The 18,945-nt window shown below is 38.3% G+C and overlaps 1 protein-coding gene across 1 annotated transcript in view; it reads left to right on the top strand.

Annotated features, from left to right (window-relative positions):
• The window catches only part of KCNH1 (potassium voltage-gated channel subfamily H member 1), a 337,422-nt gene that overhangs the window by 71,764 nt on the left and 246,713 nt on the right, over positions 1-18,945 (top strand). The window contains 1 exon segment of the mRNA XM_032466400.1: positions 5,731-6,123. Coding sequence (XP_032322291.1) covers positions 5,731-6,123 — 393 coding nt within the window.

The raw sequence follows: 18,945 nt of genomic DNA, 5'->3' as shown, positions 1-18,945 counted from the left end.
TGATTTTTGATATTACAGATACACTTGCTCTGAGCATTCATGTACTGGTTTTTGCATGAACATGAGTTTTCATTTTTCTGGGATAAATGCCCAGAAGTGTAATTGTTGTTGCATATTTAGTTGTTTAATAAACTGCCAAACTCTTTTCTGGAGTGGCTGTACCATTTTACATTTCCATTAGCAGTATATGAGAAATCTGGTTTATCTGCATTCTCACCAGCATTTGATGTTGTCACTGTTTTTTATGTTGGCTATTTTGATAGGTACATAGTGTTATCTCATTATAGTTTTAATTTGCATTTTCCTGATGGCTAATGATGTCAAACATCTTTTCACGTGCTTATTTGCCATCTGTATACCTTCTTGGCTGAAATGTCCGTTCATAACTTTTCCTCATTTTCTGATTGGATTGTTTGTTTTTTTGTTAAGCTTTGAGATTATACATTATAAAGTATGTATTCTAGATCCTATTTATTTGTTGGATATGTGGTTTGTAAACATTTTCTCCAAATCATAGATTGGCTTTTCATCCTTCTAGAGTCTTTTGTGAAACAAAAGTTTTAAATTTTGATGATGTCCAATTTATCAGTTTTTTCCTTTATGGATTGTGCTTGGGGTTCAAGTCTAAGAATCCTTTGCCTAGACCTAGGTTCCAAAGTTATTCATCTATGTTTTTTTCCCTAAAACTTCTATGTTTTACATTTAAGCCTGCAATCCAATTTTTGTGTAAGATGTAAGACTTCTATTGAGCTTCTTTTTGGTTCTTTTTTTTTTTTTTTTTTAAACCTATGAATGTTTTTTGCTCCAGCAGCATTTGTTGAAAAGGCTGTCTTTCCTCCACTGAATTGATTTTGTGCCACTGTCAAAAATCAGTTTGGCATTTGTGTGGGTCTATTTCTGGGTTCTCTATTCTGTTCCATTAATCTATGAGTCTGTTTTTCTATTAGTATCATACAGTCTTAATTACTGTGCTATATATCAGGTCTTGAAATTGGCTAGACTGATGCCTCCCGCTTTATTCTTACTCAGAATTATTTTAGCTCTGCCTATTCCTTTGCCTTTTCGTATAAATTTTAGAATAATCTTGTATATATCTACAAAAACTCTTGCTGGCATTTTTATTAGGAATTATGCTAAGCTTGCATATCAGTTTGGAGAGAATGGAAATCTTTAGTGTGTTGAGTCTTCTAATTTACCAACAGTGCATGTTTCCATTTATTTATATCTTTGATTTCTTTTATCAGCACTTTTTAAGTTTTTAGCATATAAGTTCTGTGCATGTTTTATTATACCTATATCTAAGTAGTTTTTGAGTGATTATAAATGGTATTATGTAATTTTGGTGTTCATTTCTAGTATATGGAAATACAGTGATTTTTGTTGGTTTATCTTGTATTGTGTGACCTTGCTGAACTCATTTGTTAGTTCTAGGAGTGTATATGGAATGTTCGATGTACACATTATGTCATTTTCAAATAGGGATATTTTTATTTCTTCCTTTCTAATCTGGATGCCTTTTATTGTCCTCCTTTTCTTTCTTCCCCACCTCCTTTTTTTTTTCTTTTGCCTTATTGCAACTGCAGAGCTTTATTGAATAAGAGTAGTGAAAGCTGATATGTTGCCTTCTTCTTGATCTTAAGAGGAAAGCCTTCAGTCTTTCTCCATTAAACATGTTAGCTGTAGTTTTTTTTTAATATATGCTTTTTATCAAGTTGAAGTTCCTCTCTACTCTTTTTTTTTCTGAGTTTTTATCTTGAATAGATGTTGAATTTTGTCAGATTTTTTTTCTGTATCAGTTGATAAAATCATGTGATTTTTCTTCTTTAGCCTGTTACTATGGTGAATTACATTGATTCATTTTTGAATACTGAATTAACTTTCCACCCTTGGAATATACCCCACTTGGTCATTTCTTTATATATTGTTGAAATCTATTTGCTACTATTTGTTAAGGATTTTTTGCATCTATATTTATAAGAGATATTGGTCTGTAATTGTCTTGTGTGTGTGTGTGTGTGTGTGTGTGTGCTGTCTTTGACTGGTTTTGGAATCAAGGTAATACTAGCTTCACAAAATGAATTGAGAAGTATTCCCTCTGCTTTTATTTTCTGGAAGAGATTGCATAGAATTGTTGTTAATTCTTTGTTAAATTTTGGTACCATTGTCCATTAAACCACCTGGGTCTGGAGATTTCTATTTTGGGAGTTTTAAAATTATGAATTCAATTTTCTTATTGTTTATAGGGCTATGAACTGTGGTAGTTTGTGTTTTTCGAGGACCATTTCATCTAAGTAGGCGAATTTATATATGCAGAGTTGTTTGTAGCATTCCTGTTACCTTTTTGGTATCTACATGGTTTATTATTATATCTCTTATTTCATTCCTGATTCTTCTGGTAATCTGTGGCTTTTCTATTTTTTTTTCTTTTTCAGTCTTGCTATAGGTTTTCAAATTTATTGATTTTTCAAAGATCACTGATTTTCTTTACTATTTTCCTATTTTCAGTTTCACTGATGTCTGTTCTTAGCTTTATTTCCTTCCTTCTGCTTGCTAATTTACTTTTATTTTGTTCTTTTTTAGGTCCTTGAGGTGAGATTGCACATTATTATTTGAGACTTTAGTCTTTTTTCTTATGCAAACATCTCATGCTGTAAATTTCCCTTTCAGTACTGCTTTAGCGGCATTTTGAGATGTTGTATTTTGATTTTCATTGAGTTCAGTGTATTTTTAAATTTCCCTTGAGACTTCTTCTTTGGCGCATAGATTATTTAGAAGTGTGTTGTTTTCAAGTGTTTGGATATTTCATTTCCAATTATTTGAATATTTTCCTGTTATCTTTCTGTTATTGATTTCTAGTTTGATTTCACTGTAGTCAGAGAACACACCTGTGTGATTTAAATTCTGTTAAATTTGTCAAAATTTGTTTTATGGGCTAGTACATGGTCTATCCTAGGTAGGGTCCCATGTGCACTTGAAAAGAATGTGCACTCTGCTCTTGCTGGGTGGAGTGCTTTATAAATATCGATGAAGTCCTGCTGGTTAATGTTGTCGCTGAGTTCTTCTATGTCCTTGCTTATTTTCTGTATTGTTGTTTTATCAGAGGTTGAGAGAGGAATATGGATTTGTCTATTTCATCTTTCAATAAGTTTTGGCTTCACATATATTTGGAGCTCTTTTGTTTGCTGCATACACGTTAGGATGTTTTTGTGGTCAATTGACCCTTTCACCATCAGGTAATGTGTCTTTCTGTCTGTTTAGGTTGGGTAATTTCTATTGTTTTGTCTTTAAGTTCACTGATTCTTTCCTATGTCTCCTCCCTTCTGCTGAACCTATCTACTGAATTTTTAAAATCAGTTATTATATTTTTGGTTCTAAAGTTTTCATTTAGTTGATCTTTATATCTTCTCTTTCTGTGCTGAGAATTTCTATTTCTTTGCTATTTCTTTTCTATTTCTTTGCTATTTGAGACTTTCTATTTTTTTTGTTTCAAGTGTGTCTGTAATTGCTCATTCAAGCTTTTTTATGATGGCTATTTTAAACCCTTTGTCAGATAATTCTCACATCTCTGTCATCTTGATTGTTGACATCAACTGATTTTATGTTTTTCAATCAGTTTGATGTTTTCCTGGTTCTTGATATAATAAGTGATTTTTTTTTGTTGTTGTTTAAATGGGCATTTGGATATTATTCTGTTGTTATGCTATGAGACTCTGGGTCTTATTTAAACATTTTGTTTTAGGTGGCCACTTTTGACACAGACATGGCAGAGGAAGGGTAGACATCCCCTCATTTCTTCCAGGTTGGGATAGCAGTCCAGGTTTCCAACTCAGCCTCCATTGACACTTGATGGGGGTTCCCTGTTAGTGATGGGTAAGAGTGAGAGTTACAGCTCCCCACAAAGCTTACATTGATACCTCTCTGCATTGTGGGGTTGGGGCCTCATTTCTGCTGGGTGGAGGTGAAAGGAAGTCCAGGCTCCCTACTGGGCCTTCTCTGGTAATACTCCTGTAGGAAGGAGATGGAGGCTGGGTGCTTCATTACAGTCTTGAGAAGGGGGAATTCTTGGCTTCCTGGTAGCCTTTGATGACCTGGATGGGATTGGGGCCACAGCCTTTTCTGTAGTGTTTAGCCAATAGAGTTGTTATTATCTTAAGTGTTCTGAATTTGGGGCTGCCCCCTTCCCAGTCTTTGAGAGTGGGCTTTTGTTGGAACTCTTTTTGTCTGCACCCATTAGTGTTTCCAGGTTGCTGGCTTCTTCAGTTCCAAGACTAGGAATATATGAGGCAAAAAGAAAACCCAGAGAACTCACTGCAGGGAACTGTAGTATTCCTAGCAAGTTTGCTTTCCTGTTTGTACCTTTTAGTGTCTTCTTATGTTTGTTTTTCATATAATGTTGAAGGTGAAAACCATCCATGATACTTTCTTGGAACCAAGCTTCTCTGTACTTCATCGTTTGCTAAATCTGCTTGCTTAAAACCCTGTTATTTAGGGAAATATAACCTTGATGTGAAACAGCATGTGTTTTCAATCCAACTAGACCTAGTTTGGAATCCTGGTTCCATCTTGTGCTAGCTATATGACTTTGAAGTTTAGTCATTCACTTAAAAATTGTCCTGTAGTGCCTATTCTGGACCATGCTGGGTTTTGGGAATTAAGTAATGAGTACCTTTCAGTGCTCCCTTTTCTTCGTTTTCTAGTCATTAGCAAGTCTAGTTGGTTTTACTTCAAAAATACATCCAGAATCGGACTACTTTTCTCCATCACCCCAACTTCTCCCCATGCTTTTGTAACAAGTTCCCTGATTCTGTTCTTCCTTCTCATCCTTTGCCTCAATTCATTATCTACACAGCAGGCATGGTGATCTTTTGAAAGTATGCATCAGATTATTATTCTCTTACTTAAAACCCTATACTCAGACATACTGAGAATAAAAAAACACACCTCCCTATGGCCCACTAGGGTCTGTGTGGTTCCCCCCTGAGTTCATCCAGCATCCCTTCCCCCTTCATTTAGTGTGCTTTAGTCATACCAGACTTTTTTCTTTTCCTGAAAATATCAAAGTTATCCCACCCTGGCATCATTATACCAGTTATCCCCTCTAATTTGGATAACTTTTTCATGCAAAGTTTGAATGGCTGGTGTCTTGTTTTCATCCAGGCTTTAGTTCAAACACTCTCCTTCCCCTACTCCTCAAGTCACATTCTATCAAATCCCCTTGTGCCTCACCCCAACCTCTTATTTAGCTCTTCTTACGATTTGAAATCATCTTGATTTGTGTACTGGACTGAGCTCCCCCAGGGCAGGGATCATGCTGTTTCCTTCATTGCTGTACGCCCCATGTCTAGAACAATTCCTGGCACACAGCAATCAGTATTTGTTGAGTAAAGTTACTTAATTCTCTTGCACCTCAGTTTCTCACTTGTCACATAGAATAATAATTGGCTAATAAAACAAGCTTGTATTTAGAATTAAGTGAGATAATACATGTAGGTGAAGTACTAAATACAGTGACTGGCTCACAGTAAGCCAAATAATGGTTTGTTATTGTTTCATTCTGACTGTTTGTGTTACAGTGTTCACTTCCTTTCTCCCATACTCCTCTGCTACCTGTTCTTGCACATGGATCCATCTGGAGTGTCATGAGTATTTATCAGTGACAGATGCTGACTGGTTAGATGCTTACAATGAAACCCTAACTTAGTTCTCTCTTGGCCATGTTTTTCTGTACAGGTTCTGCAGCTGGGCTCAGACATCCTTCCCCAATACAAGCAAGAGGCACCAAAGACTCCCCCTCACATCATCTTACATTACTGTGTTTTTAAGACCACGTGGGATTGGATTATCTTGATCTTAACCTTCTACACAGCCATCTTGGTCCCTTACAATGTCTCCTTTAAGACCAGACAGAACAACGTGGCCTGGCTGGTTGTGGATAGCATCGTGGACGTCATCTTTTTGGTGGACATTGTGCTGAATTTTCATACCACCTTTGTTGGACCAGCTGGGGAGGTGATTTCTGACCCCAAACTCATCCGCATGAACTACCTGAAGACGTGGTTTGTGATTGACCTTCTGTCCTGTTTGCCATATGATGTCATCAACGCTTTTGAGAACGTGGATGAGGTTAGTGCCTTTATGGGTGATCCAGGGAAGATTGGTTTTGCTGATCAGATTCCACCACCCCTGGAGGGGAGAGAGAGTCAGGTACATCCCTCAAATCTCAGACCTTGTTGTCATGTCTTTAACTTAATTGTGGGTGGTCAGCAGAAGAGTAATTAAATGGATGGGAACTAGCATGACTGATGTCCGGAACTGAGGGAGCATGATGCTTGCTCGATACCCTCGCCTGCTGTTCTCGTCCTTTGTAGGTCCGGGGGCATCCTGCATGTCAGTGGATGAATGTGGAGGAGACCAAAGGCTTCCCTCCTGTTCCACGTGGAGTGCAAGCCACTGGCTCGGGTGGTGGGGCTGCAGAAGCAGGCATGCATTGTCACTGCATTGGTGAATCTTTCACTTGGTATGCAATTGCTGAATGCCTACCTGTTGGTTATTCTAATTATGGGGACTTTTCTATCACCTGCTGCTGACCTCTGGCTGCTTCAAAGCTAATTAACTTCTGGCAACAGGGATGCTATTTCGCTCCAAGTTTGCTTGCCCTCCCTGCCCTGCCCGTGGTAAATGGTTGGGAAAGAATGAGTTATTTCTTTGCTAACATGAGTTTTGGAGGTGACTGGTGACATTCGCTTGTCTGTGTTCTCCCTGGCCTACATTTGCTGAGATAGTCAGGCTGTGGTTCATTCTGGCTCTTGTGGCTACAGGGAGTAGTGCTGTTACTGGGTTATACTGATTCTGGATTGTTAGTCCTACAGGCCAAGGGAGGAACTGAAAGAAGATAAATGCTCTGTAAATGTGCTGGAATCAGGACTTGCTTAAACAGTCAGTGAATGGGTGCCTGGGACACGTCGCAGCAGGAAGGGGGCCACTGGGCTGGTTAAAGTGATTTTCTCCTTTGAAAAACCAAGAGTGTCACATCATTGCAAAGGGAAATGTCAGGTTCTTATCTAGTTTAAGTGTTTGATGGGAATTGTTCTTCTAGTTGACACGTTAGATGGATTAAGATAAGGCAGTTCATCTAGTAAGTCTTCAGCCTCAGATAGTGGTGGCCCTCATTGTCTCCCATTATGGAGGGTCCCAGAGGTCTCAGTCTGGCTGGGCTGCTAACTGAGTGGGTCATCCAGGAAGCCACTGGGAGGCTGAATTGAGGGAGGATACACTCTTGGGACTAAAGGGAACTAGTGAGACTCAGCCTTGAGATCGTTGGGAGGAACAGCCAGCTCCCTGCCAAGATACAAGATGTGCAGGATACAAGAACTGATGTCTTGCTGGTGGCGTAACGATGCCTCTCTGTCTTCAGATCAGTACCAGCAGTGGGGGAGGACTTCAGCCCCTTCCTCTGAGAGCATCCAACTGCCTACTACTTTGCTTTCCAGTAGAGAGGAGCTGATTTTCAGATGCTTCAGACTCAGAACAACCCCTTTGATATGTGTGGTGTGTTTTTTTTTTTTTTAATATACTTTAAAATCCCAAGGAATAATTCTCTGCATGGCTTGTATGGATTTTGTAGGGGGATTAAATGAGTCGAGATTGATCATTTACAAGAACAAAATCATCCCTAAAGTGCAATATTGAGATTCTTAAATGTGAGTTTTAGTACATGTTAGGAATATTTTTCTCTGTGAGCACATTTCTAGAAAACTTTATGTTAGTTAGGAAAATATGATCATTTTGGCTTAGATAACTCAACTGATTTGTTTCAGCCTAAAAGAGCTTCTTATACACATATGGGAAATTAAATTTAACTTTAAAAAAACTGGTTGAGTTTTTTAAAATAAACCATTTGCTACTTATAGCAATGGCCTTGAAAGTTTGCAAATAAATAGAATAGTTCTTTGGTTTCCACAGTTTCTTATTAATATTGGCAGAGCTGTAAACGCAGATGTAAATGTGTCAAGCTTACCTTGTAGGTTAGCAGAGCAGAGAGCTTCTTCCCGGGCACTGTGTATGCTGGGTTGGAACTCCTTTGCCGTTAATTGTGAGTACCCCTGATTTCTGATTTCCAGAGTCATGAAATAGACTGTAGTTAGGAAATTCATAATTCCTCTGTAGCTTTCTAGTTGGCAAAGAGTTTAGCATCAAAGCTCTCACTACCATGTCTTGATCCTAAATAATGATATGAATATCAAGGGGTTATACCTACAATTTGCTTCTGTAAAGACTTGATTTTATTTTATTTTATTTTTTATTGAAGTATAGTCAGTTTACAATATTGTGTCAAATTCTGGTGTACAGCATAATGTTTCAGTCATACATATACATGCATATATTCCTTTTCATACTTTTTCATTATGAGTTACTATAAAATATTAAATATAGTTCCCTGTGCTATACAGTATAAACCTGTTTATCTGTTTTATATATAGTTGTTAGTATCTGCAAATCTCGAGCTCCCAATTTATCCCTTCCCAGCCCCTCCCCCCTTGGTAACGATAAGTTTGTTTTGTATGTCTGTGAGTCTGTTTCTGTTTTGTAAATAAGTTCATTTGTGTAAAGACTTGATTTTATGCTTAGTAATTCCTTTTAAAGCTTTGGCTCACGCCTGAAAGAATGCCATTCTCTAACCTTGATAGGGGAGTTGGGGAAGAGCAACATGAGGAAACTGAGGAGTTGGCTGCTGGTCCTCTTGGTCTCACCCATTAGGATGGCTGGGAACCCTGTGCACATCATTTAGCCTTTCTGGATCACAGTCTTCCTATCTACATCCTGGGGGTGACAGTACCTTACCTGTCTGAAGGTATGGCATTTGGGCAGTGGATTTTGAGTCTCTGGCCAGCTGCAAAATCTGGGAGTTCTAAAAATCTCTTTTGTATTAGTCTCACCTCCAGGCTGACTATGAAAATGGACTAACCTCCTCCCTGTGATGGGAGGGGGAGGAAGGTGGGGTGGGCTGGGGGCAGTTAGCAGGCTATGATAAGTAGACCTCTTGGAGGTCAGAGCCCAGTAGCCCTGTGGAGGTTCAACCCTCTTAACTCACAAATAGGGAAGCAGACCCGGGGGGAATATGACTCACTCAAGAGGGCACAACAAATCATGCAGTCCGTAATATTCCGTCCCCTTCTGACTCTTCTCTATTCTAAATAGTGACAGATTTGATAAAATAGGGACAAAACACTGAAGGATACACTGATTCAAACTGAGTCAAAACTGACCAAGAAGCTCCTGTGCGTGGCTCACCCGTTGGCTTGGTGGTTGTGGTGGGGAGGTTGGGCACTGGCTACGGGGAGGTGGGTGGCTGCGTTTTCCCCAAGGCATCTGAGGTGGTGATGAGATAGGAGGTTTAAGGTGCTGGCCCGGGGACAGATCCAGCACAGTTTTCCAGGCACAGGCCTTTTTGTTAAAAGGCACCATTCAGTCAGTGGACGTGAAGGGCTGGTAGGGCTGAGAGGAGGTTGGAGGGCCGTGAAGGGCACCCCATCTGTTGAACCTGGATTAGGCTGTGGAAATCCCCTCGGGAGGAGAACTCTGATTAACAGCTCAGCAGGTTCACAGTCGCCGTGTACTGTCTTCTTACCCATGCTCTAAGATTGTGGCTCCCTCTGCCCTTGGCCCTTTCTCTGAGAGTGTGGGGAGAAATAGGAAATTATTGACTTACTTCTCATAAAAAATACAAGGAACTGACCTCTCTCTGGTGTCCTCCTGATTACACCAATGGAATTGTGCCACAGGGGAGACCACCAACTAGGTGGAGAGTGAGCCATGGTGGCTTGGCCATGTATGTGTGTGGGGTTGGGGTGTGGACGTGGGTTTTGGTGTGGGAGCTCTTGAAGTGAGAGGATTAGACCCTCCCAAGGCTTGGGTCAAGAAAGAGCTAGGTTAAATTGCGAAAGCCAGCAATTGTGAATTCAGTCCCGTGGATGTAGCCTAGGTCCGTGAATTAAGCCACACAGATGACCCCTTTTGGCTCAACTTGTTTCACTTATGTAGATGGCCTACATTTGCGTCATTCTACACCCTGTTGGTAATCATCTGTTTTGTAGGCTGTTTGGGAATATGTTTGCACATTAGTTAAACTGGTAAGAGGACAAAAGGGCTGGAAATGGAGCGAACGGAGCTTGGCATGGGTCTGCCGAAGCAAAGCCAGCGGGATCTCTTTCAAGCACTTTGTGGATTATTGGCCTGGTGTGCTTCATGGATTAAAGATGGAATTATTATTCACAAAACATATTCCCTCTCTTAGGAACCCTTATTGCTGATGGCCAGTGGATTGTGAAAGTGCAAAGGGGAGGATGGAGCCAATCTTGCCATCTCCAGGGTGACAATTCTGGTGCCCTGCGGCCTGGGGCCAAGAGCATCCTTCTGTCCTTGGCTCTGTAGCCTCAGACAGCAGCACCACTGACTAGTGCCGGTCACAGCTGACACTTGCCAAGGAGATGATCACCCAGAGCAGAACAGGACTGAGGTGTGCTGTTGGAGAGAGAGAGAGCACTGACAGCTTTCCTTTATCTAGTGCTTCTAACTTTCCAAAATACTTTTGCACAGATTATCTTTCTCATTATTGAAATACAGATGATTTACAATATTATGTTAGTTTCAGGTGTATTCCATAGTAATTTGTGGAAACGTTCACCACACCAAGTCTAGCAACCATTTGTCTGCATACAACACTATTACATATGATTGACCATATTCCTTGTTGCATAGATTATCTTTATTCTAGCTTCGTGGCGGTGAAGAAACTGTACTGAGCAGGGAGGAAGGTCAGCTAGGTGTGATTGTCACCCAGCTTTGCAAATTTAAGGAAGTCATTTCATCTCCCTGGACTTTGCTTGCCTTACCCATAAGTTGGGTTCATCCCAGCTCTAACCATCTGTGGCTCTGGGGCAAGTATTATCCCTGCTTTGCAGATGAGGGGAAAGGGCCAGGTTGTCCAGGGAGGGAAGCTGGACTCTGGTCTCCTGACCTCTGGATCTGTGCTTTTCCCTGCAGATCATGCTCCCTTATCACAGATCTGGAGATGGAGTGAACCATGCTGTGCATTTCATTCCTCGGGTCCCCCTCTCTGAATCATTCCCTCCCTGGCCTCTTCTGACCCCTCTCACACAGCTGAGGGGTGAGAAGTTTGGGTGGTCAGCCTGGCTGACCCTAAGCTGAGGTTGCTGCTGCATGTGTGTAGGGCTAGGCAGGGAGCATGGGGGTCGGAAGTGACTCCAGTGGCTGGTTGCCCACCCTGCTTCTCTCTCCTGGGCAGATAGTCACCCCCCTGGGTTCTTCTAGGTTCACTATTCCCAGCTCTTCCATGATTTCCTCATCACTGGTGCTGAAAGCAAATTGGACTCATGTACGTTCCTCATTCATCCTGTTGATTTGTAGTTGTCAGTCCTCACTGTGGTTTCTATTTAGGTGGATGGACACCATTTCAGTTTTCAAACAGATGACTCTGCTGCCCAGCTGAATGATGGTAGGAAGCTGTCAGCTAGAAGGCATGAGATGACCAGGGCTTTTCTTTCTTAGACGTCCAGTGATACAGGCAGTCCCCGTGGCTTCTAGTGGCATTTTTTTTTAATTAATAGACACTTTTTTTTCAGAGCAGTTTTAGGATTCTAGAATAGAGCAGAAAGTACAGACACTCCTTTCACCACCCACAGTTTCCCTCTTACTGACATCTTGCATCAGGGCAGTACACTTACTACACCAACACCGATACATTATTATCAGTTAAAGCCCAAAGTTTCCATTAGGGTTCACCCTTTGCATTATACATTCTGTGGGTTTTGACAAATGGATATTGACACTGTATGTCACACAGGGTAGTCTCCCTGCTCTAAACATCCTCTGTGCTCTGCCTGTTCATCCATCTCTCCCCTCCAACTCTTGGCATCTACGGATCTTTTTACTATCTCCATAATTTTGCCTTTTCCAGAATGTCATAATGTTGGAATTACATAGTATGTAGCCTTTTCAGATTGGCTTCTGTTACTTGGAAGTTTGTTTCCTCCAGGTATATCTGAAAGCTTCTTTCTTTTTATTTCTGAATAATATTCCATTGTATGGATATACCATAATTTGTTTATCTATTCCATAATAGCAATTTAAAAAATCACTGAATAGGAGTGGAATAGCATTGGTTATTTAAGCCTGATCAGCAAGGCTTCTCCTGGGGGTTCCTCCTCCTGCGGGTTCCTTGGACATGGAGAGTGGGGCGGAGCTGAGACACTGGCATGCAGACCAGCCCTTCTTAGCAGCCGGGGGTATCTCCTTGATAAAAACCGAAAAATATTTAATTCAAGTTATTATGTCTAATACAGCAGACAGAAATGTGAAATTGTATTGTAGTATCCTCACATTTCATGCTCTTTTCCTTGGCATTGCTATTTCTTGTGTTTATGCTGAGTATTTCTACCATTCATTTATTTTGGCAAAAAGAGGACAAAAGCAGACACCTGGCAGTTACCATCTAAGTGTCTTGTTAGCAGCAGGAAGTGCTGTTGATGGGTGTGTTTCTCTTTTGGTAATCGGGACTTCGCAGCAGTGGCCACTGGCTGAGGTCTGATTTCAGTGCTAGTATCAGTTTTGCCGCTGTCCCCAGATTGTGAGAAGAATCCATCATAGAACTTTCCCTCTTATTTTAATTAAAAAAAAAAAAAAGTCAGCCTTCTTCCTGACTTGAGCTCTCAGTGTGTGAAGGATTGTGGAGGTGACGGGCCTCTTGTTCAAGTAGGGGCTTCAGATAGAAGACCGGGCTACAGGTGCTGTACCCTACACTGACACCTGACTCGTGATTGTTCTTGGTGGGGGGTGTGTGGGATCAGGGGAGTGGCTTGGGGGAGCATTTTTAACAAGAGGAAGTTGATTCTGGGTGGCTTCCAGGCAGCAGTGATTTACTGTGAAACTGTGATTCCAGAGTTTTAAAAAAAAATGTAAAGGCTTCCTGATGCTCGGCGGTAATGCAAGAGCATTACGCTTTGGAGCAAAACAGACTCAGCTCACGTGCCTGATTCCCCTCTGCTCTCACACTGTCCGTTTCCTCCCGGCTCCTTTTTGGCCAATCCAAGTTCTACTTTTATTTTAGTTCTCCATCAGTGTTTTTTGGTGCCCTGTTTACGGTGTTTTTCTTTAAAGAAAACTTACCAACTTAGGTGGTAGGGGATGGGAATACAGTTATTCAGTCTGCTCCCAGTCTAGTGGGGGCCACAGGTGATTGACACTGGCACAGAATGTGAGAGGTGCTGTTCCAGGGGGTCAGCTCAGGGTGTTCTGGCTTACTAACTAGCGAGAGAATCTAGGAGGGCTTCCTGGAGGAGGTGACTGGGGTTAGTCTGGTGAGGAGTAAGGAGGGCATTCTTGTAAGTGAAGAGATGATATGCAGAGCAGTGTGCTCCTGGGGACTAGCAAGGCATTCCTTATGTCTAAAGCAGAGTCAGCATCAGGAGAAGGAGGAGTGCTGAGAGAGGGAGGCAAGATCCAGGGATATAGAGTACCAGGGTCTTGCCAAGGAGTTTACATTTTGTCATGTGGGCAAAAAGAAGCCATCAAGAGTTTTCATTAGGTGTGTGACATGATCTAACTTTGATTTTTGCAAGTGCACCCAGACAGCAGTGGTGAGAATGGGAGGGAAATGACATGTGTCTCCATTTTCCCTCCTCTTATTTCATTGAACCTGTGTCAGTCAGGCTGTCACCTCCACCACTGCACTGAGCCTTGGTCACAAATCAAGTGACTGTGCATGCTCAGGTTTATTTTTGGACTCTATTATGTTCCGCTGCTTTATTTGTCTATTCTTATGTCAATACTAAACTGTGTTAATTGGCATAGCATAACTGTAAACATTAAAATCAGTTACCGCCTTTGTTCTTTTTCTTCCAGACTGCCACGCCTGTTCTAGGTCCTTTGCACATACATTTAAATTTTAGAGTCAATTTCCACCCAAACACCCCCCTCCAAAAAAAAAAAATCTGTAGGGATTTTGATCAGGATTATATTGAATCTAAAAGCCAATTTGGAGAGAATGAAACTTTTAATATTGAGTTTTCCAGTTCATGTAACAGCCATATAATATCATAGGTCTTCTTTAATTTCTTATTTTGTAGCTCTCAGTGTCAAGATCTTACAGCTGATTTTTTTTTTTTTGGTGCTTTGTCAGTGGGATTTAAATTTTTTTTACTTTTAAATTGTTTGTTGTTAATATAAACTATTTATTGACTTTCGTGCTTGCTTTGGCAAAACATTAAAATTCTTTACTAACTTTGCAGCGAAGTTGCTGAATTTGCTTATTAACTTGATATTTTGTAGGTTCTTTTGGATTTTACATATACAATCATATTTTTGTGAATTAAAAGTATTTTATTTATTTTCTTTCTCAAATCTATATCTGTTATTTCTTTTTCTTGAATTAGTGCTGGCTAGGATCTCCAATGTAACGTCAAATGGAAGTGGAGACAGTAGACATTCTTGTCATTATTAACCTCAGGGGAATATGTTCAGTATTTCACTGTTAAGTATTTTGTTGACTTTAATTGTTTTTAGTTTGGAAACACTCCTTATTAGATTAAAATAGGCCTCTAATATTCCTAGTTTTATGAGAATTTTTATCATTAACAGGTTTTAAATTTTACCAAATACCTTTTCTACATTTATTGAAATAGTATTTTTTTCTTCTTACTTTTGTGAATGTGGCGAATTATATTGATTGGAATATTAGTCCACTTATTTTTATCATAATTGATATCATTGGGTTTTAGTCTACCATCTTGCTATTTGTTTTCTGTTTCTCTTACCTGTTTGTAGGTTCTTTAATCTTCCTTTGCCACCTTCTTTGGATTAACCAAGTATTTATTATTCATTTGATTTTCTATTAGCTTTCTATTTGTATCTTTTTGTATTCTTTTAGTGCTTATTGTAGAGTTCACAACTGCATTCTCTACATATTAAAAGCTATTTAAATGAGTACTTTTACCACTTTTCAAATCACATAAGATCTGTACAACAGTTTAATTCTACTTATCCCCTTTCTTGCACTTTGTGTTATTTTTATTATAAACCTACGGGTCTTTGTTATCATTATTGCCTTAAATGACCAATATCTTTTGATTTATATATTTTTCACTCTTCCCTTTATTCTCATTTCCTTCTGCGATCATTCTTCTTTCAGCCTAAAGATCTCCTTTAGTCTTTTTCCGTAGTGTCGTTCTTTTGGTGATGAACTTTTTAATCATTCGATTGAAATGTCTTTATTTTGCATTATTTCCCCTGTGCATTGAATTATAGATTTACTTTTTCTTTTTAACTTTTAGCAGTTCAAATTTGTTACTGCTTTTGATGAGAATCCAGATGCTGTTTCATTGTTCTCCTGAATGTGATGTTTTCCCCCCTGAGGCTTCTTTTAAATTTTTCTCTTTATTTTTTTTTTCAACATTTATTAAAAGTTTCTAGGTGGGGTGTTTTTTTTTTTTTTAATCTTGCTTCATATTTGCTGAGCTTCATGAATTTGTGGATTGATGGCTTTGATAATTTTTGGAGAAACTTTCTGTTATATTTTTATATAGCACTTCTGCTCCATTCTCTCTCTTCTTTGCTTCTAGGACTCCAATTTTACGAATGTTAGATGGTTTGACTATTCCGCATGTCTCTAATGTTCTGTTCTTCATTCTTTTTTCGTATCTATGATTCAGGCTAATTTTTGTTGACATATTTTCTAATTCACCAATTCTATCTTCTGCTGTGACCAGTCTGCTGTTAAACCCATCCAAATAGTTCTTAATTTCAAGGAGCGTTTTCAATTCTAGAATGTTCATTTGATTCCCTTTTTCATTTTGTAACAGGCTAATTGAGATATAATTTGCACACCTTACAAGCCACCTATTTAAAGTGTATAATTCAGTGGATTTTAGTATATGCATGGAGCTGTGCAACCAGGACCAAAATAAATGCTAGAATTTAAAAAATTAATTGTGGTAAAATACACATTACGTGAAATTCGCCATCTTAACCATTTTTAAGTTGGCAGTTCTGTGTTTACATTGTTGTGGTACTATCACTACTGTTTAGCCACAAACTGTTTGCACCTTGCAAAAGTGAAATTCTATACCTATTAAACAATAACTCTCCATTCCCCCTGCCCCATAGCCTCTGGAAACCACCATTTTTCTTTCTGTCTCTGTGAGTTTGACTATTCTAGGTGCCACATTATTGGCATTATACAGTAGTTGCCTGCTTGTGGCTGACTTTTTTCACTTTGCATAACGTCTTCAAGGTTCATCCACATTGTAGCATATGTCAGCATTTCTTTTTTTGGCTGAATAATATTCCATTGTATAGATATACCACATTTTAATATATTCATCCATCAGTGGAACTTGGATTGCTTTCACTTTTTGGCTGTTGTTAATAATGCTGTTGTGAACATGGGTGTACACATACCTACTTAATTCCCTGCTTTCAGTTCTTTTGCTATATACCCAGAAGTGGAATTGCTGGATCATATGATATGTTTAATTTTTTGAGGAACCACTATACTGTTTTCCACGGTGGCTGCACCATTTTACATTCCCACCATTAATACATAAGGGTTCCAATTTCTTCACATCCTCACCAGCACTTGTCATTTTCTATATATAGCCATCCTAACGGATGTGAGTAGACATCCTTATGAGTGTGAGGTGGCTTTTGATTCCTTTTATGAAAAATAAGATTTTCTTTACTAGTTTTTCTTCATCTTCATATATCTAAATACAGTTAGAGGAAAAGTATTCAGAGAGGTAGGAGAATGAGAACACTGCACTGGAAGATGAAGTTGTCGCAAAGGAGGAGTGATCTGCTGAAAGACATTGGTGGTCTGTGGTGGAGCTGTGCAGATATCTTATGATTTGTTCCTCTGTTATCTTTCAATGTTTAACTATGGAGTCCACATATGTTAGCTTATAACAAAGAGTGCTTCAGGCTTCAGAGGAGAAATATTCTGTTTCAGTGATGTGCTACCAAGGGAAGCCAGACTAATAGCTAAATTTGAGAATTTCAGGGCAATTTTTAGAAAAAATTTTTTATTTCAATTCTTACATGTTACCTATAACAATTTGGAAAATATAAATGAAGAAATAAAGATTGCCAATAATTTTATCTCATTGTTAACATTTTGGCATCTACTGTTTCAAGTCTTTTCTTCCCCCTTAGAATATATGCATATATATGTTTACATATGTTTTATTAAAATGGAATTATACTGCATATAGTGAGTTTTAACCCACTGAATTGTCTAAACAAGAGTTATCTTTCTCTGACAGTAAATATTCTTTTATAACAGAATTTAAATGATTAAATGATAGTCTATTATATAGACATATCATAATTTACTTAGCGTTGGACATCTAGATAATCCCCCCTTTTAAAAATTTCTAAAAATCATAACAATGCCACAGAGAATATCTTTGTAGATAAATCTGTATCATACTCTTGATTATTTCTTTTCTTATTCTTTTTCTTTAATTGTATGGTACAACATATGTAGGTAAGTACTCAAAATAGTTTTAACATTGGTTTTATTGTTCCTGAAATATGCGGTACAATTTACCAATGGGGCAATCTGGGCCTGGAATTTTCTTTTTCTGAGGAGGTTTACAATTATGAATTTAATGACTTTAATAATCAAAGACTTCTTCAAATTATCTGTTACTTCTGGAGTTAGTTTTATAAACTATATTTTTCTAGAAATTAAGAAAATGAGTTTAGATTTGCAGAGTTATTAGTGGCAGTTGTCCATAAATAATATCCTTTTATTTTTTAATGTCTGTAGGCTATATAGTGCAGTCTCTTTTTCATTCTTGATTCCTAATATTGGTTATATTCTCTCATTTTCATTTTCTTGCTCTCTCTCTTTCTTCCTAGTCAGCATTGCCAGGGGTTATTAACTTTATTATTAAGTGTTTTCAAAGAAACAACTTTTGTTCTAGAATTTTGGAATTTTTATATCTCTCTGGTGATTTATGCCTTTTAGTATTATGAAATGTGTATGTCTATTAGTAATTTTCCTTTGAAGTCTATTTTGTGCAATATTTATAAAACTATAGCAGTTTTTGTTTGTTTTTAGCATTTACATGGTATATTTTTCTATCCTTTAACATAAATACTGCTATATTTTTATATTTTGGATATAGCTCTTCTTAAAGGCCTATTTTTAATCCAGTCTGACACATTTGCATTGAAGTATTTAATTAACTGCCTTTCATTAATGTGATATTTTGGTTTATATATTGTTATTTCGCTCTTTTTTGTCCTACTTGTTCTTTGTTTTTTTTGGTTTTTTTTTTTCATCTCATTTATTACTTCTTTTGGGTTATTCCAACCCTATATCTACCTTTTATTTTCTTTCACTATTCCTTTAATGGGTATCCTGAAAAATACAACATGATTTTTCCAGTTATTATAAATTAATACTTATGCCTCTTCCTAGATGTTGCAAGGATTTTAAAACACTTTAATAATTTTACCATCTTCACTTATGAGCTGTTATTGTCAAGGGTAAATATATTGTATTTTCATTGTTGTTTTATGCAACCAATACTCATTTGTATCTGTTATCCCTTTCATTGTTCCTTAGCCCTTCTACCATCCCTAACTTCCATCTGGTAGATTTTTCCTTCTAGCTGGAGAACACCTTTTAGTATTTAATTTAGTCTGTGGGTGATGAATTTTTGAGTTTTGTTTGTTTGAAAATGTCTTTATGTTGCTTTAATTCTTGAAAGATGTTTGCACTGGATATTGAATTCTAGATTAGAAATTACTTTCTTTTGGTTATTTGGATACATTTTCCCATAATTATCTGACTTCTATTATTTTTTGAGAATTCAGCTCTTGGGCTAACTGTTGTTTCATTGTAGGAATGCTTTTTTTATGTGA

The sequence above is a fragment of the Camelus ferus genome, chromosome 23 (genome assembly GCF_009834535.1).
Source record: "Camelus ferus isolate YT-003-E chromosome 23, BCGSAC_Cfer_1.0, whole genome shotgun sequence".
Lineage (NCBI taxonomy): Eukaryota > Metazoa > Chordata > Mammalia > Artiodactyla > Camelidae > Camelus > Camelus ferus.
This window is presented reverse-complemented; position numbering and strand designations above follow the sequence as displayed.